The 25,907-nt window shown below is 44.1% G+C and overlaps 2 gene segments (V, D, J or C); both read left to right on the forward strand.

Moving 5' to 3' along the window:
- Positions 1 to 488: 488 nt before the first annotated feature.
- LOC105898383 lies at positions 489 to 12,227 on the forward strand. The segment is given in 5 exon segments: positions 489 to 621; positions 728 to 1,030; positions 3,592 to 3,598; positions 10,190 to 10,227; positions 11,802 to 12,227. Coding segments are annotated over 5 exon segments (699 nt in total).
- A 5,545-nt stretch (positions 12,228 to 17,772) lies between these two features.
- LOC116224111 lies at positions 17,773 to 22,992 on the forward strand. The segment is given in 4 exon segments: positions 17,773 to 17,883; positions 17,985 to 18,306; positions 21,343 to 21,380; positions 22,463 to 22,992. Coding segments are annotated over 4 exon segments (711 nt in total).
- The last annotated feature ends 2,915 nt before the right edge of the window (positions 22,993 to 25,907 follow it).

The following is a 25,907-nucleotide window of genomic DNA, read 5'->3' on the forward strand; positions in this document are numbered from 1 at the left end:
TGTTGCGGTGTTGCTGATCGCCATCCTGGTGATCTCAGAAAGAGACACGCTTGAGCACTGGACTCGGACTACTGTGTCTGATGTCACCAGTTAGTCTGCCATACTGAGGTCTTGGCATGAGTCTGAGTAATCTGTATAACGATCTGGTGAGAACCTGGAGTAGTAGTAGTGGTCTCTGGTTCATCTGATTTGAACATGAGATTATTAGAATACCACCTTGCCAAAATATCAAGAGTCTTCAATTCACTTTTATTTATTTAATGTATATATAACACCATTAATAACAGACACTGTCTCAAAGCGCCTGTTGAACACATGTTCAATAATCTATCAATCTACCAATTTCATAGAAAGATATTTTCCTCCCAATCACATCTACATCTATGTGTGTGTACATACTAATCATTACTGTAACCCTAACAGTCTGTTTCACTCAGGAAGATCATTTACATACAGTAGATGTGTCAGTTTGTATGAGTGGTCACAGTTCTAGTCTTGGGGGGATTATTTATAGCCCTGTGAGTTCACCACTTCATGGGTAAGAGCTGATTCTCATAGTGGAGAACTCAACAATGACTTTCATCTTCATGTTCCTCTGGACACTTGTCCTCTGCTTTCAGAGTAAGTTTTATTTGATTTTAACCCAGATCTTGTGTGTAAAGTAAAGATACATGAACATATGTGGGAGGTTAAATATATCTTACTATTCTCCATGTCTTCTCTGCAGTCTCATATGGACAGGTCACTGTGACTCAGACTCCTGCAGTGAAAGCTGTTCAACAGGGAGGATCAGTCACTCTCAACTGTAAAACCAGCAGTGATGTGTTTGTGACTTCAAAACATTATTTAGCCTGGTACCAACAGAAACCTGGAGCAGCTCCTAAACTCCTGATCTACTGGGCCAAAACACTTCAGTCTGGGACTCCATCCAGATTCAGTGGCAGTGGAACTCACAGTGACTTCACTCTGACCATCAGTAATGTCCAGGCTGAGGATGCAGGAGTTTACTACTGTCAGAGTTACCATTCTGGTAATGTGTTCACACAGTGATAAAGCGCCGTACAAAAACCTCCCCCAGTCAGGCTCCACATGACTGATTATCACACCAGAATACACACATCTCTATATCTCTACATGTGTAGTCATACACAGGACAAGAGGGGGTAATAAAGATTATAACAGCAGAACACACACTTCTCCACAATTCTACATACACCATTACTAACGCTTTCTTGGCCAAATACATCTAAGAAATATTATTAAATTAAATTGTTGTTCTTTCAAGATGGATAGAAAGCACAACAGCACTATACTCCATTTCTTCCCTCATATAATGAAACAAATATACAGTTTATCAGAATAACAAATAAAACTGTTCAGCATCTGCACATATATATGTCATATATCTCTCTTGAAACACTAACTACCCCACTGTTGTACTGAAGAGAGTTTACTGGAAATTAAAACAAAAACACTAAAAATACTGTTATTTATGTTTATGCTAGTTTCAGTTCAACAACCAGCTGTATGGGAGCAGTTTGAATTGTTAAAATATAAAAGAAGGCATTTTGTAAATGTTTCTCTGCATGTCTTTCTTTTCTTGCCACCGTGGCCTTGTGCTCTGGAGGGTTCAGACCTTGGGCTCTGTGAAGAGCTTTGAGACAATGTCTATTGGTTATGGAACTAAATGAATTAATAATATTGAATAATATTGAATTATTTAATAATATATCACATATACTGTCTATTGTTTATTAGCTGCGTCACACTGAGTATTTGCCTAGTGATACTTTGCATCGGTGATGGACGCCTCAGTGCCCTATGGGTGTTTATACTGCAGCCTCAGTAGTGCACATGTGTGAGTTCAGGCTGTCTGATCTGAATGTACAACAAGATGCCTTTAGCTCTCATCCTCATCTGGACCCTCTCTCTTTACTGCCAAGGTAGGGCTCAAGTTACTGTCACCACCTGATTTACAGCTGTTTGGAGACACAGAGACAACATGGATTATGGGAATGAATTTATTGGATTATTAACTGGTTACATAGTTGGTTGTTGACATTATTCCATTTGTGTTTCAGAATGTAAAGGACAAGTCAGTGTGACTCAGACTCCGACAGTGAAAGCTGTCCTTCCAGGGCAAACTGTGTCCGTGACCTGTAAAACCAGCAGGAATGTGGAAACTTATTGTTATCAATCAGGTGATCATTGCCTCAGCTGGTACAAACAGCAGCAGTCTGGAGAGGCTCCCAAACTCCTGATATATTCTGGTAGATTTCTCCATACTGGGACTCCATCCAGATTCAGTGGCAGTGGAGCTCGCAGTGACTTCACTCTGACCATCAGTAATGTCCAGGCTGAGGATGCAGGAGTCTACTACTGTCAGAGTTACCATTCTGGTGGTGTGTTCACACAGTGATAAAGCGCCGTACAAAAACCTCCCTCAGTCAGGCTCCACATGACTGCACTCTGCTGCTGAAGCTCACTGCAGGTGGAGAGCAGAGAACAGACGTGAGGGAGGGGGGTGAGGGAGGGGTGAGGGGGGGTTGATTACTGGACTGAAAACAGTAACAGTAATACTAATCAGTCAGGTAACTGATGACTGCACTACTGCTGCAGACGTAGAGGAGAAAAGGAACAGAGGGAAAAGGAACAGAGAGGAGAGGAGAGGAGAGGAGAGTTCAACATGCATTTTAGAATATTATGTGTCAGAAAATGACATGAGAAGTACTAACTGAATGAAAGCATCCTGCCTGTGGATACACCTCTGTCATTCACATGAGAACCCCTGCCCATCGCATGCACTCACTATCTGGTCCTACTGAGGTCCACTTGAAGGGAATCTATGTAATGCAGTGCAGTCTATTCAGAGTCGTAAGAGGAGATTAACAGAAGCATCTAACAACAGAACTGTGAACAGCACAGGTAATGTGGGTGAGGTATGGTCATTCACAGGAAAACGCTGGACTGGGGTCATGGCCCAGAAGGCCTCAGTTCGGCCCTGGAGTAACAGAAGCAGAATACCGGGGCTAATCACTGGAGGTTATGCCAGAGGAAAAGCCTTGGGCTGGCCCGAAAGAGGCCAACAGTGTCCCTACTGGTGTGGCACTGAGTGTTGAGGTGTTTGAGTGTGAGATGACTGATTACCTGAGGAAACGTATTGGATCAGTTAATTTAAGCCATGACTGCCATGCCACGGTTACACTGTTACAGGACTCTGGAGTTCTTCCCAGCTGCAGCAATGCAGTCATGTGCAGCTGCAAGGCAACATTCACTCTGACGATGATTAAATCCAGAAGGTGGACATAGATCTCTGGTGTTTGGCCAGGAGGTCAAAGAGACAGCCATCACACAGGGACACCCAACCTGAGTATTTCACTGTGCAAGCATTAACACTGAATATACACTAAAGCTCCAGTTACTCTTTAACTGTTATTGATCTGGGTACAACATTACACTTGTTCTCCAAACTGAGAGAAATACTGGAGTTATACCAGTACACCTATCCTGGGGAATATCTCAAACCTGTCTTCCAGATAAGGAGACAGAATCTCCATAATGACCATAGCAGGAAGATGGAGAAGGAGACAGGCCCAGTGTCCTATGGTAAAGTGTGTTGTGTAACAGTCAGGTAGAGGACTGAACAGTGTGTAGTAGGATGAGTGCACCAGGGGAGATGGATGAGAACAAGGGGACCTCAGATGATGAGCAGAACTGGATTGGACATGACCCTGGCATAATCTCCTTTCTGCTGTATTTGCTTTTCCACCTTTAACATCACAATATTCTCTTTCATTTAGAGCAGGGGTGCCCAATGCGTCGATCGCGATCGACCAGTCGATCGCAAAGCTTATGGTGGTAGATCGTGTCATTTAAAAAAAAAAAAAAAAAAAAAAATTAAAATAAAGTTTTTTTTATTTTTATTTTTTTATAAATCGCCAGATCACAACAGAAGTCATTTAATGTTACCTTTCTTATAGAACAGATATAGCTTTTTCGTGTATTAAACAAAATAAAAAGCCTTATGTTATTTAGCTGTGAATAATGAAGGAAGCAATAAATCCGATTAATATCCAAACCCTTGAGAGATGTTGCCATGGAGATTTAACGTTACTTTCTGTTTGAAGATAAGGTAGAGCGAGTGTTGAAGAATGAATGACTTGAAATTGGATGACTTTAAATTAATATATGAAATTGAACAACATCAACAACTTTACGGATAAAATAAATAAACAAGGATAGCAAAACAGATTGATATGCATAGAATGAGAACGGCAGAAATGCAGGCAGGACGTCAGATGACGAGACAGATCAAAGTGGCACAGGCTGTTTTTTTTGCCTCATATGTGAAGGCTGAGACATTTATAACATTTGATTTAGTCTTACTGATGGTCCTTCTGTAATGCCAACAGGTGCACTGTGTTGTGGATAAGTTTTGTAGTCCTGGTAATCTTTTGTTTAGCATATTGGCAAGGTTATTTATTTTTGTTCTTGATGAATGAATGTTTGTTTATTAATCAGTTATTTTTCAACAAATAACTCAATTATGATTACAAAGAGGAAAATTTGCAACAAACACCTAACAACACAGCAACTTTCATCTGAACTTTTTGGAAAAGCTCCCTCGAAATCAAGAATTTTTGGCCGCAACTATCTCAAATAATGTCACCAATATGATTCCTTTAAGTGTCTGTGTCGGTGCCCCCCCCCCCCCCTTTTTTTAGCCATGCATAGTCTCTATTTATGAACATGTTTTGTGGTAGATCATTTTTAGTTGGTCATTTTAAAAGTAGATCACAAGCCAAAAAAGTGTGGGCACCCCTGATTTAGAGGCTAATTCAAATCTAACGCCAGTATTTAACAGTGGATATGTCATACTGTTTGTTTACATTTTAAATGTGCAGAAACATGTTTCCTTCAAACATGTAGAGTTGTGCCGTGTAACCTTCTGCTCCTGTGATGCTTCAGCACCTCCTGCAGCAGCAGCAGTGCAGTCATGTGGAGCCTGACTGAGGGAGGTTTTTGTACGGCGCTTTATCACTGTGTGAACACTGGGCCACTGTGGCGTGTCAGACAGTAGTAAACTCCTGCATCCTCAGCCTGGACATCACTGATGGTCAGACTAAAGTCACTCCCATAATTGGATCCTTCACCAACAAATCGACTTGGAGTTGAACCAAAACGTGTCTTTATGTAATATATTAAAAGTTTGGGAGCTTCTCCAGTTTTCTGAAGATACCAGGAGACACAGTTGCTACAGCCTGAGATGGGGCTGCTGCTTCTGCAGTCCAGTTTGATGGTTTGTCCCACAAGAACAGCTTTCACTGCTGGAGTCTGAGTCACACTGATCTGGCCCCTGCATTCTGAAACATTACAAACATTTCATAGCATCAGGGTTTTTTAAAACAAATTGTAAAATTATTTCAAATAATCCATTTCAGTTTGCAAAATAATTTACCTGGAATACAGAACAGGAGTGCCCAGAGGAATTTAATGAGAAAAGTCATTCTTGTCAGATTGTTCTTCTAAAACAGGCTGGTGTTCAGTGTTCCAGTTCTCCTCTTTCTGAGATATAAAGCTCTCACGAGCAACAGGTTCACACTTTGGTTATGCAAATATGTCCAACCTCCCCAGTTTCTAACTGGCACCTTCTGATCCCCATTCCCTCTGCTCATGAAAAGAAATAAAGAAGACTCTTCAGTAGGCCAACAGTCTAAACCTAAATGATGTTTTGTTTGATTTATCTGGGCTAACAGCAATAACTAATAGGCCAGTGTGGTCCTACTTACTGACAGGAAGACTAAACAATCCTCAGACCCATAACTGAACTGAGAGAAACCTCCAGGATCAATGAAACGGAGCAGTTTGAGTATGACAGAAATAATACAAATGGCTTTATTGTTCTGCTAAAATCATTATCACATGGTATCAACACATTACTTCCTGTAGAGGTGAACCATACTCTTCCCTTTTTGCATTAGTGTAATCGTACAATAAGCACCCCTGGACTAGACCCGTGATCTAAACCTGGAGCCAGTTTACTTTTCAATCTGTGCACCTGATTCCACTGTTACTGTAAGGTCTGTGTCTGTCCGTGTCTAATTTCTGTGTTTGTCTCCCTTGTGTGGTCACATGTTTGTTCCCATGTCTAGTCCTCGTGCTTCCTTGTTCCCGCCATGTGCTTTCCCTATGTTTGTTTGTCTGTCTATGCCATGTGCCCTCTTGTTGTTGTCCGTGTCTCCACCCCTCACCTGTTCCCAATCTCCCGGGTTGTGTGTATCATTGGTTTCACCTGTGTCCTGTTATTCCCCTTGTTTAGTCCACCTGTGTCTTTGTCTGCCCCGCCTTGATTGTTCTCACCTGTCCCTCGTTATCTGTTGCCTGTGTGTATATATAGTCCTTGTTTTCTTGTTCCTCGTTGTGTCTTCGTAAATTGTGTTTCATGGTATGTTCCTTGTTTTTCCACTGCTCCTCGTGTGTTCCTAGCGTTTAGCGCTTCCGCCTTGTTCAAGTGATTACTCGTGCTTCTGACCTCTGCCTGCCCTACAACTATTCTCCTGCCTATTCCCTGTTTGGATTTGTTTGCCTACTTTTGGACTGCCTACCTGTGTACTGAACCCTGCTAGTAAACGTTTATTCTTCTGAACCTGCTGTTGGGACAATTCGGGCAGCTCGTGGGAATTCCCTCGATCCACTCCCCTTCTTTCCAGCTCCGGTTTCAGCACCAGCTCCAGGTCTCCTGTCGCCCGCCTTCAAAAGAGCCACTGCCGCCCTCGAGGCAGCCGCTGCCGCTGTCAAACTCGAGCAAGTCTCTATCGCTACCACCCTCAACGTGGTCTCTGACGCCCTCCACGCAGCCCGTGGAGCTCCCACCCTTGAAGCACGCTCCGCCGTCCTCGAAGCTGCCTTTGCAGCATTGGGAATATTTTCTGCTGCACCCAAAGGAGCCTCTGGCGCTGCCTTGCTCTGTGCAGCTTCTGCTGCCATCGATGCAGTCTCTGCCGCCCTCGAAGCAGCCTCTGATGCTGCCGCCTCCGAGGTCGTCTCTGCTGCCCCGGAGGTAGCCTTCGTCGCTACCACTCCCAAAGCAGCCTCTGCCTCCCCCGAAGTAGCCTCTGATGCTACCGCCTCCGAGGTCGTCGCTGCCGCCTCCGAGGTCGTCTCTGCTGCCCCGGAGGTAGCCTTCGTCGCTACCACTCCCAAAGCAGCCTCTGCCTCCCCCGAAGTAGCCTCTGATGCTACCGCCTCCGAGGTCGTCTCTGCTGCCCCAGAGGTAGCCTTCGTCGCTACCACTCCCAAAGCAGCCTCTGCCTCCCTCGAAGTAGCCTCTGATGCTGCCACCCCCGAAGCAGCCTCTGACGCTGCGGGCCCAGAAGCAGCCCCTGACGCTGCCGCCCCCGACGTAGCCTCTGTCGTTACCACCCCCGAAGCAGCCTCTGACGCTGCCGCCCCAGAAGCAGCCTCTGACGCTGCCGCCTCCGACGTAGCCGCTGTCGCTACCACCCCAGAAGCAGCCTCTGACGCTGCCGCCCCCGACGTAGCCGCTGTCGCTACCACCCCAGAGCAGCCTCTGACGCTGCCGCCCCCAACGTAGCCTCTGTCGCTACCACCCCAGAAGCAGCCTCTGACGCTGCCGCTGCCGCCCCAGAAGCAGCCTCTGATGCCACTGACGTAGCCTCCGTCGCTACCGCTCCCGAAGCACCCACTGCTGCCCCCGACGTAGCCTCTGTCGCTACCACCCCAGAAGCAGCCTCTGATGCCACTGACGTAGCCTCCGTCGCTACCGCTCCCGAAGCACCCACTGCTGCCCCCGACGTAGCCTCTGTTGCTAGCAACCCCGAAGCAGCCTCTGTCGCTGCTGTCCCTGAAGCAGCCTCTGAAGAAATTGCTGATGGTGACGCCACTGAGGCCTACGCCACAGCAGAACCAGCCGCCGCAGATCAAGCCGCCGCTCTCCCTGCAGACCGAGCCGTCGCTGACCCTGCAGACCCGGCCGTCGCTGACCCTGCAGACCCAGCCGTCGCTGACCCTGCAGACCCAGCCGTCGCTGACCCAGCAGACCCAGCCGAAGCTCACCCAGCTTGTGCGTACCCTACAGCCACCGCTGCCGACCCGGACCCCGCAGCCACCGCTGCCGACCCGGACCCCGCAGCCACCGCTGCCGACCCACACCCCGCAGCTGACCCGGACCCTGCTGCCACAGCTGCCGACCAAGATCCTCCAGCATCCGTTTCCGATGCAGGCCCAGCAGCACCCTCTGCCGTCACCGGTCCAGCAGCACCTCCTGATGGCGTCGCTGCTGAGGGCTCTGCTGTCCCGAGCGCCCCTGTCCCGAGCGTCCCAGGCGCCCCTGTCCCGAGCGTCCCAGGCGCCCCTGTCCCGAGCGTCCCAGGCGCCCCTGTCCCGAGCGTCCCAGGCTCCCCTGTCCCGAGCGTCCCAGGCGCCCCGGTCCCGAGCGTCCCAGGCGCCCCGGTCCCGAGCGTCTCAGGCTCCCCTGTCCCGAGCGTCTCAGGCGTCCCTGTCCAAAGCATCCAAGGTGTCCCTGCGCCGGTCCCAGGCGTCCATGCGCTGGCCCCAGGCGCTCCGACCCCTGTCTCCAGTGTTCCTGGTTTCCTGTCCCAGCTGCAGCAGACCCAGGGCCCGGTGCCGCCAGCCCTAATGAACCAGAGAGTCCAGGTGCCACGACTACCCCAGCCACTGGTCCTGCAACCCCAAACTCCAATCGATATCGCTGGCAACTATTTGTTGTTAGGGTTGTTGTTGTGTTTATTGTTGGTCTGTTTGGCCGGTCGCCAAAGACTCTGCCCCTGTTTGGCCACCCACCCGGCCGGTCGCCAAAGACTCTGCCCCTGTTTGGCCATCCACCCGGTCGGTCGCCAAAGACTCTGCCTCTGTTTGGCCATCCACCCGGTCGGTCGCCAAAGACTCTGCCCCTGTTTGGCCACCCACACGGCCAGCCACCAGACATTCTGCCCTTGCTTGGCCGTCCACCCGGTCAGCCACCAGACCCTTCTTTCCAGCCTTCTGTCTGGCCCGGCCTGCCCGCCTGCCTTGCTCTGGACCCCCTCCACCCACCCTAGGTGGATTTGATCTGTTTGTGTGTTTTTGGGCTGTCTGGTCCGGTCTGCCCGCCTGCCTTGCTCTGGACCCCCTCCACCCACCCTAGGTGGATTTGATCTGTTTGTGTTTTGGGCCGTCTGGAATCCGGCCCTTAGAGGGGGGGGTACTGTAAGGTCTGTGTCTGTCCGTGTCTAATTTCTGTGTTTGTCTCCCTTGTGTGGTCACATGTTTGTTCCCATGTCTAGTCCTCGTGCTTCCTTGTTCCCGCCATGTGCTTTCCCTATGTTTGTTTGTTTGTCTATGCCATGTGCCCTCTTGTTGTTGTCCGTGTCTCCACCCCTCACCTGTTCCCAATCTCCCGGGTTGTGTGTATCATTGGGTTCACCTGTGTCCTGTTATTCCCCTTGTTTAGTCCACCTGTGTCTTTGTCTGCCCCGCCTTGATTGTTCTCACCTGTCCCTCGTTATCTGTTGCCTGTGTGTATATATAGTCCTTGTTTTCTTGTTCCTCGTTGTGTCTTCGTAAATTGTGTTTCATGGTATGTTCCTTGTTTTTCCACTGCTCCTCGTGTGTTCCTAGCGTTTAGCGCTTCCGCCTTGTTCAAGTGATTACTCGTGCTTCTGACCTCTGCCTGCCCTACAACTATTCTCCTGCCTATTCCCTGTTTGGATTTGTTTGCCTACTTTTGGACTGCCTACCTGTGTACCGAACCCTGCTAGTAAACGTTTATTCTTCTGAATCTACCCCTGTGCTGAGTCGTGCGATTGAGTTCTGCACAACACCCCCCATTCGTAACAGTTACGCATTCAAACCCCTCTACCACTGAAGTTAGACTTGCCATACTGTAGAATGTCTGCTTTTTAATGATTACATTTTATGATATTGAATGTCGTTTGGGAAAACCTAGCCTATTAATGCTGGTTGGCATTTATGAAATGTAAAAAAAATGAAATTAATTCTTGTACTAATGAAAGAAATAAAAAATGTAGACCTGAAATTAACCATGACAGAATTCGTGATCTGGTCACATGTTCCCCTAAATGTAACAGTAACTGTATTGCTGTCAGTCAGAGTCGCTGTACCTTGAAGAGGTTTTTGTACAGCGTCTCTATGAGTCTGTATCACTGTGGTGGACTTTCGGTGGCGGCACAAGACTTGATGTTGGAAGTAAGTAATATCATCTTTGGTCCTATATAATATATTGGTCTACATCGTAACGCTTTGGTTAATCTGCCTTCATTGTATCATTTGGTTTTGAAATTAATATATGTTTCAATGGTGTGCTTTATTAGGCAGATAAGTCATACACTTGCAAGTCTGGTTTGGTAATGAAACGAAATAGGCTACCGATGTAATTTTGTGCATGTTTTATTCGTTATGACTAATATGATTGGTGGAATATCTTAGCTGAGTCCATTTTTTTCTGGGATATCAGAAATTAAAGTTACCTTAGTGCGCATTAGAGGAGGGGTTTTTGTACGGCCACAGATAGTGTTTGTATCACTGTGGTACACGTTTGGAGGCGGCAGTAGACTTGACGTTGGAAGTAAGTAAACGGTCATACATTTGGATTATTCTGTCAGTATGTGTATGTGTTACTAAAGTCTTAATATGTTGCGCTATGAGCAGAGCAGTTTATGACGGTGTAGAACGTGTGCTTTGATCTGTGTAGTCGTACACTTACTCCTTTGTAAATTGTGTGTATTGACTCACATTTTTCACCTTAATAATCCCTTTAAATATTAGACATCTTGCATGTGTTTTCAGAAAATAGGAAGGAAGATATTTCATGTTTGTAACTTCGTGTTAATGGTGGTAGTATTGAAGTCTGTCATTTCCTATTGAATGTAGCCTCTGTGCTTGGACCGTAAATGTAAGTTTTACTTGGAACTGTGTATACTGACTCAGAATACACCTGCGCGTGTGTATTTGGAAAACTGGTGATAGGAAGATATGAACTTTCCTACAGGGTTTATAACTTCGTGTTACTCTGGTGGTAGGTGCTGCGCGTCAGAAAGTGGGTTGGCTAATCCGTTTGACCGACCCCGACCTAAAACTCTGAAATCTGTCATGTTGCACTGAGACATTTCTCCACAATATTAACTAACACAGTTAAGGCTTTTGCGCAGATATATGTCTGTCTGTGCGAATAATTTTTAAAAAGTGTGACAGTTATGGAATTTGCACAGCTAAATGTGTGTCTATGCGAAGTATTTTTAAGCCAATCTTTCGAATCAAGTAGATCGTGTTGCCAGTAGCTTAATGCATCACCATGCACATCCTTAGTTCTTCCAGACTGTTTAAAAACGTAATTCGTGAATTGAACATGTTCCTTTGACCAAGAGCCAGTATCATATTGCAGCTGTAATATCACATTAAATGTGGCAGTGATATTTTTCAGCAGCCGGCCTCGTTTATTCTTTTCTGTATTACTCTTGGCTTTATTTTATATTCACAACATAGCTATGGCACTTGCGTAGATACGCAAAGTCTTTTTAAGATAATCTTTCGAATCGTGTTGCCAGTATTCTAATGCACATGCACATCCTTAGTTCTTCCAGACTGTTTGAAAACGGAATAGTCTAACCTAAGTAGAACATGTTCGTTTGACCAAGAGACAGTGTATCTGCAATGTTTTATCATATTGAATCTGTAATATCAAATTAATAAAAGTGATGGTGACGTTTTTCAACTGACGACCTCGTTTATTCCTTTCTGTACCTCTTCGCTTTATTTCTCAGGTGACACCAGTCCCAAACTCACAGTCCTGCCCCCCCTGCACACCAGCGGGAGTTCAGCCACGTTGATGTGCCTGGCTAACGGAGGCTTCCCGTCCGACTGGACGCTGAGCTGGAAGGTAGCAGGGAGCAGCAGGAGCGGGGAGACCAGTCGCTGGGGCCCACAGAAGGACGGCCTGTACAGCTGGAGCAACACCCTGACCCTCCCTCTCCAGGAGTGGACCCAGGGGGCCTCAGTGACCTGCGAGGCAAAGCAGGGCTCCCAGACTGTCACTGAGATTCTGAAGAAATCAGACTGCTCCTAGGGTCCCCTTTCAAATGTCTGTCATTAGCCTGATTGAAAGTGTGTTTGATAAAGACTCTTCATCTCTGATAGGGACTCTCTCTTATTTCTGTTAGTGTGCAGCACTGAGTCACTGTCTTTCCCTCCCTTTCCACCTCTTTTACAGCATTTGGGAATCTGAAGTGCTTGTTACTTTGACCATTTCACGTGTTTTTACCAATTATTAATAAAGGAGTTTGATTAAATTCATCAGAGACTTGATTTTGTATTTTGTATGTCTTAAGTTCAAGGCATATTTCCAGATTGATGATTGTTGCACCAAATGAAGACAGTTAAAGTCACTTAACTAATAATGTTGAAATGTTAATCAAATTGAATGATAATAGATGTAATTTGACTTCCCTTTGTCATTAAAACCATAGAGGGCTTATTATGTAGCCAGTAAAAACATTAACAGGTAATTTATGATTCCTTGATGAGATCATCTTGTCTAAAAGAAAAATTAAGTAAGTAAATAAGTTATGAAGGTGTTGAGTAATGAGACTTTTACAGATTTAATAAATAATTAATAAAGGATTTAACCAATAACCAACATTTTTTACCATAGAAACAAAATATATATAGGAATATATATAGAACAATTTAATAAGAAGCCTAAATGTTAAAAATCCTTCCAAGCTCTCTAACTCTATAATCACTCTTGAGCTCAAAGAGACTGTATGTAATGTCCCGTAATGTAAATCCCTTGACAACACTTGAACATCTGGCGATAGCGCTGCTCTATTCTGGGACTAGCAGACCCACTCAGGCCTGGCAATGCAAATAGAAGTTTCCCCCACAGAGAGCTCTGTTTCCTGGGTTACACCTACAGCCAGAAACTGCACTGAGACAGCTGTGCTCAGTTACACTGCTTTACTTTCACTCAGGACAACTCAGGTATTCGGAGACATGGCATTGCATGATGAGGCTCTAAACTATATTTAGCTTCATTCACACAGACCATCACCAAACCCCCCTCCCCAAAATGTTTTTATTAACAGACAGACAGACAGACAGACAGACACACACACACACACACACACACACACACACACACACACACACACACACACACACACACACACACACACCCACACCCACAAATACGCATCACCATACCCTCTTCAAGCTAGTAGCACCTCCTACTGGTGGAGAATGTTACTGAGATTTGCTAAACATGAGGACACACTGCTAATCTCATAGAGATACAAACATATTTAATCATCATGAACATGAGGACACACTGTTACTCTCATAGAGATACAAACATATTTAATCATCATGAACATGAGGACACACTGCTAGTCTCATAGAGATACAAACATATTTAATCATCATGAACATGAGGACACACTGCTACTCTCATAGAGATACAAACATATTTAATCATCATGAACATGAGGACACACTGCTAATCTCATAGAGATACAAACATATGTAATCATCATGAACATGAGGACACACTGCTACTCTCATAGAGATACAAACATATTTAATCATCATGAACATGAGGACACACTGCTAGTCTCATAGAGATACAAACATATTTAATCATCATGAACATGAGGACACACAGCTAATCTCATAGAGATACAAACATATTTAATCATCATGAACATGAGGACACACTGCTACTCTCATAGAGATACAAACATATTTAATCATCATGAACATGAGGACACACTGCTAGTCTCATAGAGATACAAACATATTTAATCATCATGAACATGAGGACACACTGCTACTCTCATAGAGATACAAACATATTTAATCATCATGAACATGAGGACACACTGCTACTCTCATAGAGATACAAACATATTTAATCATCATGAACATGAGGACACACTGCTACTCTCATAGAGATACAAACATATTTAATCATCATGAACATGAGGACACACTGCTACTCTCATAGAGATACAAACATATTTAATCATCATGAACATGAGGACACACTGCTACTCTCATAGAGATACAAACATATTTAATCATCATGAACATGAGGACACACTGCTAATCTCATAGAGATACAAACATATGTAATCATCATGAACATGAGGACACACTGCTACTCTCATAGAGATACAAACATATTTAATCATCATGAACATGAGGACACACTGCTACTCTCATAGAGATACAAACATATTTAATCATCATGAACATGAGGACACACTGCTACTCTCATAGAGATACAAACATATTTAATCATCATGAACATGAGGACACACTGCTACTCTCATAGAGATACAAACATATTTAATCATCATGAACATGAGGACACACTGCTACTCTCATAGAGATACAAACATATTTAATCATCATGAACATGAGGACACACTGCTACTCTCATAGAGATACAAACATATTTAATCATCATGAACATGAGGACACACTGCTACTCTCATAGAGATACAAACATATTTAATCATCATGAACATGAGGACACACTGCTACTCTCATAGAGATACAAACATATTTAATCATCATGAACATGAGGACACACTGCTAATCTCATAGAGATACAAACATATTTAATCATCATGAACATGAGGACACACTGCTACTCTCATAGAGATACAAACATATTTAATCATCATGAACATGAGGACACACTGCTACTCTCATAGAGATACAAACATATTTGTAGGAGCTATTTCTATCCACCTTTTTGGTTAGGGTCATTTTAGTGTTACTTATTTTAGCCACTTGGGGGAGTATTGCACTGGGGGTGGCACGTCACGGGAAATTGGGTATATCTACAGGTGTGATTACTCAATTGGGGAAAGGTGTGGATGGTGGGGAACACACGGCTCTTACCGTAGCCGTGAAACCCACTTCACCGACAGAATCTTGTTTTATAAGCAACCAGCACTGGGTGATAAGACCAATTTTATGTATACATTTTTATCTTTATAATAAACGGGAACACCACATTATTCGTACAAAGAATATATTAATACAAAGCACTTGATTATTATATTCTTAAGTCATTAACAGTGTTTGGAAATTATCTCCATCACTTGGAATCCTCTGGAGGGGTTGGTGGTGTTGGCAAAAGAGTTCACATAGACAAACAACTTCAAACTGAGATAGTTTAGTTGTTCTCCAGCGCCATCCCAAGAACACTCCTCTCCACTGTCCTTCTTCCCTCCTTTCTCCACAGACTGGGCCAGCATGACACCTACCTCTGACTGGATCACAGACTGGGCCATCTACCTCTGACTGGATCACAGACTGGGCCATCTACCTCTGACTGGATCACAGACTGGGCCATCTACCTCTGACTGGATCACAGACTGGGCCATCTACCTCTGACTGGATCACAGACTGGGCCATCTGACTCTGACTGGATCACAGACTGCATATGGGGAGAGGTGCGGTAGGAATGCTATCTGATTGGTGGTGCTGAATTTGTGTTGATTTTGTGCTGAACTGAATTGGTTCGTCCAAAGTCATTTGGACTCTTGCTGAACACATCAGTGTTGGACAGTAGCAGAGATTTTAGCTCAGAAAACTGGGAATCTGAAAGGCTGTTACACCTCACATCAAATGATGAAGACTGTGATGTCACTGACGGAGCTGTTACACCTCACATCAAATGATGAAGACTGTGTTGACACTGACGGGGCTGTTACACCTCACATCAAATGATGAAGACTGTGATGTCACTGACGGGGCTGTTACACCTCACATCAAATGATGAAGACTGTGATGTCACTGACAGGGCTGTTACACCTCACATCAAATGGTGAAGACTGTGATGTCACTGACAGGGCTGTTACACCTCACATCAAATGGTGAAGACTGTGATGTCACTGACAGGGCTGTTACACCTCACATCAAATGATGAAGACTGTGATGTCACTGACGGGGCTGTTACACCTCACATCAAATGATGAAGACTGTGATGACACTGACGGGGCTGTTACCTGACAAACTGAGGGTGTATCTGTGCAGATCTCATTGTCTGATACAGGAATGAACTGTCCTAACTGCATACCTGGCTGAAGTCCAATGGGGGTGTTTGTAGGAGTCATAACACACACAACAGTGAGGCCACTGTCTGCTCTTGGGAGTGTGTGGGCTATACTGCAGTCCCATCCCAGTCCATCTGGTAAGGCTCAAGCAGACCACTGTCTCCATGTGGTGCAGACAGATTAGCAGCAGAAGGTATCAGCTTGACTGTACAGTGCGCTTCCCAAAAGGGAGGTGTGGTGGTGCACTCAGAGATCAATGCAGCACAGCTGTCGGGTGTCACGTCTGTAGTGCACAGCAGTGGTGAGTCTTGATTGGGAAGATGACACAAACCTCGACCTGAATCTAGCAGCATAGTTCTGCTGAAGAAAGTCCCAAACAAGCAGAATGGCCTGACTGACATTCTTAGTAACCAGCTCTTCCTGCAGCAAACTCAGTGAGCCCAGTCACAGTGTAATGTTAACAGGGCCTAGTGTGTCCAAACTCAGCCCAGTCACAGTGTAATGTTAACAGGGCCTAGTGTGTCCAAACTCAGCCCATTCACAGTGTAATGTTAACAGGGCCTAGTGTGTCCAAACTCAGTGAGCCCAGTCACAGTGTAATGTTAACAGGGCCTAGTGTGTCCAAACTCAATGAGCCCAGTCACAGTGTAATGTTAACAGGGCCTAGTGTGTCCAAACTCAGTGAGCCCAGTCACAGTGTAATGTTAACAGGGCCTAGTGAGTCCAAACTCAGCCCAGTCACTTCGGTGAGATAAAATTATTTTTGAGAGGCCCTCTGTTCAATGATGGGAGTGACATTCATACATTCTTACTGATAAATGAAATGCTTGAACCAGTGTCCAATAGGATGTGTATGTCAGACCCTTCAACTATGCTCCTAATGTATGCAGTGAAAGTGCCTTTGTTGCAGGTGACATTATATGCAACATCAGAATGTTTGTGCAGTGTGTTTTCCCCACCACTAGAGGGCACTGTTGGACTAGGATAGAGAGACAGATTCTGTAACTTGCCATCTGGGGCTATCTGGAGACAAGCTGACGGATGCCCCACTGCATCAGCTATCTGTAGTTTCCCTGCCGATAGACATCCTGATTAACATATGTGTTGCGGTGTTGCTGATCTTCATCCTGGTGATCTCAGAAAGAGACACGCTTGAGCACTGGACTCGGACTACTGTGTGTGATGTCACCAGTTAGTCTGCCATACTGAGGTCTTGGCATGAGTCTGAGTAATCTGTATAACGATCCGGTGAGAACCTGGAGTAGTAGTAGTGGTCTCTGGTTCATCTGATTTGTACATGAGATTATTAGAACACCACCTTGCCAAAATATCAAGAGTCTTCAATTCACTTTTATTTATTTAATGTATATATAACACCATTAATAACAGACACTGTCTCAAAGCGCCTTTACAGAGCGCAACACATTAACACATTAACACATTAACACATTAATAACAGCCCAAGACCTGTTCAATAATCTATAAATCAATATATCAATTTCATAGAAATACATTTTCCTCTCAATCACATCTACATCTATGTGTGTGTACATACTAATGTACGTTACTGTAACCCTAACAGTCTGTTTCACTCGGGAAGATCATTTACATACAGTATATGTGTCAGTTTGCATGAGTGGTCACAGTTCTAGTCTTGGGGGCATTATTTATAGCCCTGTGAGTTCACCACTTCATGGGTAAGAGCTGATTCTCATAGTGGAGAACTCAACAATGACTTTCATCTTCATGTTCCTCTGGACACTTGTCCTCTGCTTTCAGAGTAAGCTTCTTTTTTATAATTCATTCTCTTTAAAAAAAATAGATATACAGTAGGTATGTGAGGTTAAATATTTCTCTGAATTCTTTCTGTTTTCTGAACAGAGTCGTATGGACAGGTCACTGTGACTCAGACTCCTGCAGTGAAAGCTGTTCAACAGGGAGGATCAGTCACACTAAACTGTAAAACCAGCAGGGATGTGTATGGTGCAGGGGGATCACCCCGATTAGCCTGGTACCAACAGAAACCTGGAGCAGCTCCTAAACTCCTGATCTATTATGCCACAACACTTCAGTCTGGGACTCCATCCAGATTCAGTGGCAGTGGAACTCACAGTGACTTCACTCTGACCATCAGTAATGTCCAGGCTGAGGATACAGGAGTTTACTACTGTCAGAGTGCACACCTTATAAGCAGTAGCTGGGTGTTCACACAGTGATAAAGCGCCGTACAAAAACCTCCCTCAGTCAGGCTCCACATGACTGCACTCTGCTGCTGGAGCTCACTGCAGGTGGAGAGCAGAGAACAGACGTGAGGGAGGGGATGAGAAAGGGGGGCTGATTAATCGACTGAAAACACTAACAGTAATAATAATCAGTCAGGCAACTGATGACTGCACTACTGCTGCAGACGTAGAGGAGAAAACAACAGAGGGAAAAGGAACAGAGAGGAGAGGAGAGGAGAGGTCAACATTCATTTTAGAATATTATGTGTCAGAAAATGACATGAGAAGTACTAACTGAATGATAGCATCCTGCCTTTGGATACACCTCTGTCATTCACATGAGAACCCCTGCCCATCGCATGCACTCACTAGCTGGTCCTACTGAGGTCCACTTGAAGGGAATCTATGTAATGCAGTGCAGTCTATTCAGAGTCGTAAGAGGAGATTAACAGAAGCATCTAACAACAGAACTATGAGCAGCACAGGTAATGTGGGGGAGGTATGGTCATTCACATGAGAGCCCTTGCCCATCACATGGGGTTAAACCTCCTTGTTTGTGGAAAACCTTCAGACTTTCTGTGTTTTCATCTCTGACGCTGGACTGGGGTCATGGCCCAGAAGGCCTCAGTTCGGCCCTGGAGTAACAGAAGCAGAATACCGGGGCTAATCACTGGAGTTTATGCCAGAGGGAAAGCCTTGGACTGGCCCGAAAGAGGCCAACAGTGTCCCTACTGGTCTGGCACTGAGTGTTGAGGTGTTTGAGTTTGAGATGACTGATCACCTGAGAAAACGTATTGGATCAGTTCATTGAAGCCATGACTGCCATGCCACAGTTACGCAGGACTCTGGAGATCTTCCCAGCTGCAGCAATGCAGTCATGTGCAGCTGCAAGGCAGAATTCACTCTGATGATGATTAAATCCAGAAGGTGGACATGGATCTCTGGTGTTTGGCCAGGAGGTCAAAGAGACAGCCATCACACAGGGACACCCAACCTGAGCATTTCACTGTGCAAGCATTAACACTGAATATACACTAAAGCTCCAGTTACTCTTTAACTGTTTTTGATCTGGGTACAACATTACACTTGTTCTCCACACTCAGAGAAATACTGGAGATATACCAATACACCTATCCTGGGGAATATCCCAAACCTGTCTTCCAGATAAGGAGACAGAATCTCCATAATGACCATAGCAGGAAGATGGAGAAGGAGACAGGCCCAGTGTCCTCTGGTAAAGTGTGTTGTGTAACAGTCAGGTAGAGGACTGAACAGTGTGTAGTAGGATGAGTGCACCAGGGGAGATGAATGAGAACAAGGGGACCTCAGATGATGAGCAGAACTGGATTGGATATGACCCTGGCATAATCTCCTTTCTGCTGCATTTGCTTTTCCACCTTTTACTTCACAATATTCTATTTTATTTATAGGCTAATTCAAATCTAACGCCAGTATTTAACAGTGGATACGTCATACTGTTTGTTTACATTTTAAATGTGCAGAAACATGTTTACTTCAAACATGTAGAGTTGTGCCGTGTAACCTTCTGCTCCTGTGATGCTTCAGCACCTCCTGCAGCAGCAGCAGTGCAGTCATGTGGAGCCTGACTGAGGGAGGTTTTTGTACGGCGCTTTATCACTGTGTGAACACATCTTTACTGCTTATAGAATGGTAACTCTGACAGTAGTAAACTCCTGCATCCTCAGCCTCGAAATTACTGATGGTCAGACTAAAGTCACTCCCATAATCTGATCCTCCACCAACAAATCGACTTGGAGTTAAACCAAAACGTGTCTTTATGTAATATATTAAAAGTTTGGGAGCTTCTCCAGTTTTCTGAAGATACCAGGAGACACAGTCATTACAGCCTGAGATGGGGCTGCTGCTTCTGCAGTCCAGTTTGATGGTTTGTCCCACAAGAACAGCTTTCGCTGCTGGAGTCTGAGTCACACTGATCTGGCCCCTGCATTCTGAAACATTTAAAACATTTAATAGCATCTCGGTTTTTTAAAACAAATTGTAAAATGATTTCAAATAATCCATTTCAGTTTGCAAAATACATTACCTGGAATACAGAACAGGAGTGCCCAGAGGAATTTAATGAGAAAAGTCATTCTTGTCAGATTGTTCTTCTAAAACAGGCTGGTGTTCAGTGTTCCAGTTCTCCTCTTTCTGAGATATAAAGCTCTCACGAGCAACAGGTTCACACTTTGGTTATGCAAATATGTCCAACCTCCCCAGTTTCTAACTGGCACCTTCTGATCCCCATTCCCTCTGCTCATGAAAAGAAATAAAGAAGACTCTTCAGTAGGCCAACAGTCTAAACCTAAATGATGTTTTGTTTGATTTATCTGGGCTAACAGCAATAACTAATAGGCCAGTGTGGTCCTACTTACTGACAGGAAGACTAAACAATCCTCAGACCCATAACTGAACTGAGAGCAACTTCCAGGATCAATGAAACGGAGCAGTTTGAGTATGACAGAAATAATACAAATGGCTTTATTGTTCTGCTAAAATCATTATCACATGGTATCAACACATTACTTCCTGTAGAGGTGAACCATACTCTTCCCTTATTGCACTGCTGTAGTCATACAATGAGCACCCCTGGATTAGACCTGTGATCTAAACCTGGAGCCAGTTTACTTTTCAATCTGTGCACCTGACTCCACTGTCGGGAATAACGCATTCAAACCTGTCTACCACTGAAGGGAGAATTGCCATACTGTAGAATGTCTTCTTTTTAATGATTACAATTCATGAGATTGAATGTCGTTTGGGCAAACTTAGCCTATTAATGCTGGTTTGCATTCATGAAATTTAAAAAAAAATGAAATTCATTCTTGTACTGTGTGGAAGAAATTAAAATTTTAGACCTGAAATTAACCATGACAGAATTCGTGATCTGGTAAAATGTTCCCCTAAATGTAACAGTAACTGTATTGCTGTCAGTCAGAGTCGCTGTACCTTGAAGAGGTTTTTGTACAGCGTCTCTATGAGTCTGTATCACTGTGGTGGACTTTCGGTGGCGGCTCAAGACTTGATGTTGGAAGTAAGTAATATCATCTTTAGTCCTATACAATATATTGGTCTACATCGTAACGCTTTGGTTAATTTGCCTTCATTGTATCATTTGGTTTTGAAATTAATATATGTTTCAATGGTGTGCTTTATTAGGCAGATAAGTCATACACTTGCTAGACTGGTTTGGTAATTTAACAAAATAGGCTACTGATGTAATTTTGTGCATATTTTATTCGTTTTGACTAATATGACTGGTGGCATAGCTTAGCTGAGTCCATTTTGCCTGGGATATCAAAAATAAAGGTATCTTACTAATGCGCGTCAGAGGAGGGGTTTTTGTACGGCCACAGATAGCGTTTGTATCACTGTGGTACACGTTTGGAGGCGGCAGTAGACTTGACGTTGGAAGTAAGTAAACGGTCATACATTTGGATTATTCTGTCAGTATGTGTATCCTAATATGTTGCGCTATGAGCAGGACAGTTTATGACGGTGTAGAACGTGTGCTTTGATCTGTGTAGATATTTCATGTTTGTAACTTCGTGTTAGTGGTGGTAGTGTTGAAGTCTGTCATTTCCTATTGAATATAGCCTCTATGCTTTGACCGTATCTGTAAGTTTGACTTGGAACTGTGTATATGACTTAAAATACACCTGTGCGTGTGTATTTGGAAAACTGCTGGTAGGAAGATATTAACTGCCCTACTGGGTTTATAACTTCGAGTTACTCTGGTTGTAGGTGCTGTGCGTCAGAAAGTGGGCAATCCGTTAGACCGACACTGACCTAAAACTCAAAAATGTGTCGTGATGTTGCACTTAGACATTTCTCCACAATATTCACATTCCTTGTCTTTGCGAAGTCTTTTGGGGGTAATAGTTATACAATTTGCGCAGTCTATGCAAAGTCTTTTTAGGCTAATCTTTTGAATCAAGGAATACGACTGCTTAAAGACGTTATCGCTGAAAAGAACATGTTACTTTGACCAAGAGCCAGTGTATCTGTAATGTACCATCATATTGCATCTGTAATATCACATTAAAAGTGGTAGTGACGTTCTTCAACAGACGATCTCATGTATTCCTTCCTGTACCTCTTTGCTTTATTTCTCAGGTGACACCAGTCCCAAACTCACAGTCCTGCCCCCCCTGCACACCAGCGGGAGTTCAGCCACGTTGATGTGCCTGGCTAACGGAGGCTTCCCGTCCGACTGGACGCTGAGCTGGAAGGTAGCGGGGAGCAGCAGGAGCGGGGAGACCAGTCGCTTTGGCCCACAGAAGGACGGCCTGTACAGCTGGAGCAACACCCTGACCCTCCCTCTCCAGGAGTGGACCCAGGGGGTCTCAGTGACCTGCGAGGCAAAGCAGGGCTCCCAGACTGTCACTGAGATTCTGAAGAAATCAGACTGCTCTTAGGGTCCCCCTTTCAAATGTCTGTCACTAGCCTGATTGAAAGTGTATTTGATAAAGACTCTTCATCTCTGATAGGGACTCTCTCTTATTTCTGTTAGTGTGCAGCACTGAGTCACTGTCTTTCCGTCCCTTTCCACCTCTTTTACAGCATTTGAGAATCTGAAGTGCTTGTTACTTTGACCCTTTCATGTGTTTTGACCATGTATTAATAAAGGAGTTTGATTAAATTCATCAGAAACTTGATTTTGTATTGTTCGTGTCTGATGTTGAAGATATATTTACAGATTGATTATTGTTGCACCCAATGAAGACAGTTAAAGCCACTTCACTAATAATGTTGAAATGTTAATTAAATTGAATGATTTGACTTCCTTTTTGTCAGTAAAATAGCATCAAATGTAATGATGATAATTTGACTTCCCTTTGTCATTGCAACCATAGAGGGCTTATTATGTAGCCAGTAAAAACAATAACAGGTCCATTATGATGCCTTGGTGAGACAATTTAGTCTTAAGGCAAAAGTGAGTGTCAGAGTTATGAGACTTTTACAGATTTAACTAATAATTCAAGTATTTAAACTATTCCCTGCATTCTGTACCATAGAAAGATCACTTCAAAGGAATATTGATGTGTTAAAATCCTTCCAAGCTCTCTAACTCTATAATCACTCTTGATCTCAAAGAGACTGTATGTAATGTCCCGTAATGTAAATCCCTTGAGAACACTTGAACATCTGGCGATAGCGCTGCTCTATTCTGGGACTAGCAGACCCACTCAGGCCTGGCAATGCAAATAGAAGTTTCCCCCACAGAGAGCTCTGTTTCCTGGGTTACACCTACAGCCAGAAACTGCACTGAGACAGCTGTGCTCAGTTACACTGCTTTACTTTCACTCAGGACAACTCAGGTATTCTGAGACATGGCGTTGCATGACGAGGCTCTAAACTATATTTCACACAGGCCATTCACACAGGCCATCACCAAACCCCCCTCCCCAACATGTTTTTATTAACAGACAGACAGACAGACAGACAGACAGAGAGACAGACACACACACACACACACACACCCACACCCACAAATACGCATCACCATACCCTCTTCTAGCTAGTAGCACCTCCTACTGGTGGAGAATGTTACTGAGATTTGCTGAACATAAGGACACACTGCTACTCTCATAGAGATTCAAACATATTTAATCATCATGAACATGAGGACACACTGCTACTCTCATAGAGATACAAACATATTTAATCATCATGAACATGAGGACACACTGCTACTCTCATAGAGATACAAACATATTTAATCATCATGAACATGAGGACACACTGCTACTCTCATAGAGATACAAACATATTTAATCATCATGAACATGAGGACACACTGCTACTCTCATAGAGATTCAAACATATTTAATCATCATCATGAACATGAGGACACACTGCTACTCTCATAGAGATACAAACATATTTAATCATCATGAACATGAGGACACACTGCTACTCTCATAGAGAAACAAACATATTTAATTAACGATCATTTAGAGGGCATTTTAGTTCAATAATTATGTAATACTAATATAATCATCATAACTGAAGCCGTATTTACACATTTACAGTACACACATAATTAAACATACAAACAGAGTATTCAAATTCACATATGGCTTTCCCTCTTCATTTCTTAATTACATGACATGGTCCTACACCCCAAACGAGTCTGACAGCCATGAAGCTTAAATAAATAGGTCCAGTTAAACTCATCGTCTGTTTCACTCAGCTGAATCATTTACATCAAAGTGTCACTTTGATTGAGTCACAGTTCTAGTTTTGGGGGATTATTTATCATCCTATGGATTCAGCACTTCATGAGTAAGAGATGATTCTGACTGTGAAGAACTCAACAATTACAACTGAGACATCTTATACACACTACATACTTCACACACACATTTTACAGCACCCCACACACTACATACTTCACACACACATTTTACAGCACCCCACACACTTCATACTTCACACACACATTTTACAGCACCCCACACACTACATACTTCACACATACATTTTACAGCACCCCACACATGAGTTTATAATGTACATAGCGAGATGAAGGGACCTGTCGGTCATCTGAACCTGAACCTGAGTCCATCAGAGTCTCTCATCACAAAGCCAGTATAACCCTTGGAATCCTTCGAAAGGGTTGGTGGTGTTGGCAAAAGAGTTCACGTTGACAAACGAGTTCAAACTGAGATAGTTTAGTTGTTCTCCAGCGCCATCCCAAGAACACTCTCCTCTCCACTCTCCTTCTTCATCTCCTTTCTCCACAGACTGGGTCAGCATGCCATCTACCTCTGACTGGATCACAGACTGGGCCATCTACCTCTGACTGGATCACAGACTGGGCCATCTACATCTGACTGGATCACAGACTGCATATGGGGAGAGGTGCGGTAGGCATGCTAGATGGTTGGTGGTGCTGAATTTGTGTTGATTTTGTGCTGGACTGAACTGGTTCATCCACTGGTTCGTCATTTGAACTCTTGCTGAACACATCAGTGTAGGACAGTAGCAGAGATTTTAGCTCAGAAAACTGGGAATCTGAAAGGCTGCCAGAGCTCACATCAAATGGTGAAGACTGTGATGTCACTGACGGGACTGATACACCTCACATCAAATGGTGAAGACTGTGATGTCACTGACAGGGCTGTTACACCTCACTTCAAATGGTGAAGACTGTGATGTCACTGACGGGGCTGTCACACCTCACATCAAATGATGAAGACTGTGATGTCACTGACGGGGCTGTCACACCTCACATCAAATGGTGAAGACTGTGATGTCACTGACGGCCTGACAAACTGAGGGTGTATCTGTGCAGATCTCATTGTCTGATACAGGAATGAACTGTCCTAACTGCATACCTGGCTGAAGTCCAATGGGGGTGTTTGTAGGAGTCATAACACACACACAACAGTGAGACCACTGTCTGCTCTTGGGAGTGTGTGTGTGGGCTATAGACCCAACTCTTCAGAGAGCACTTCCTGTCCTAACTGGCACTTCGACTAGTGCATAACTTGCAATTACAGCAGTTATATTTCTGCACTTCTTTCTTTATTTTTTATTTTATTTTGTTATATTT

The sequence above is a fragment of the Clupea harengus genome, chromosome 16, assembly GCF_900700415.2.
Source record: "Clupea harengus chromosome 16, Ch_v2.0.2, whole genome shotgun sequence".
NCBI classification, from domain to species: Eukaryota; Metazoa; Chordata; class Actinopteri; order Clupeiformes; family Clupeidae; genus Clupea; species Clupea harengus.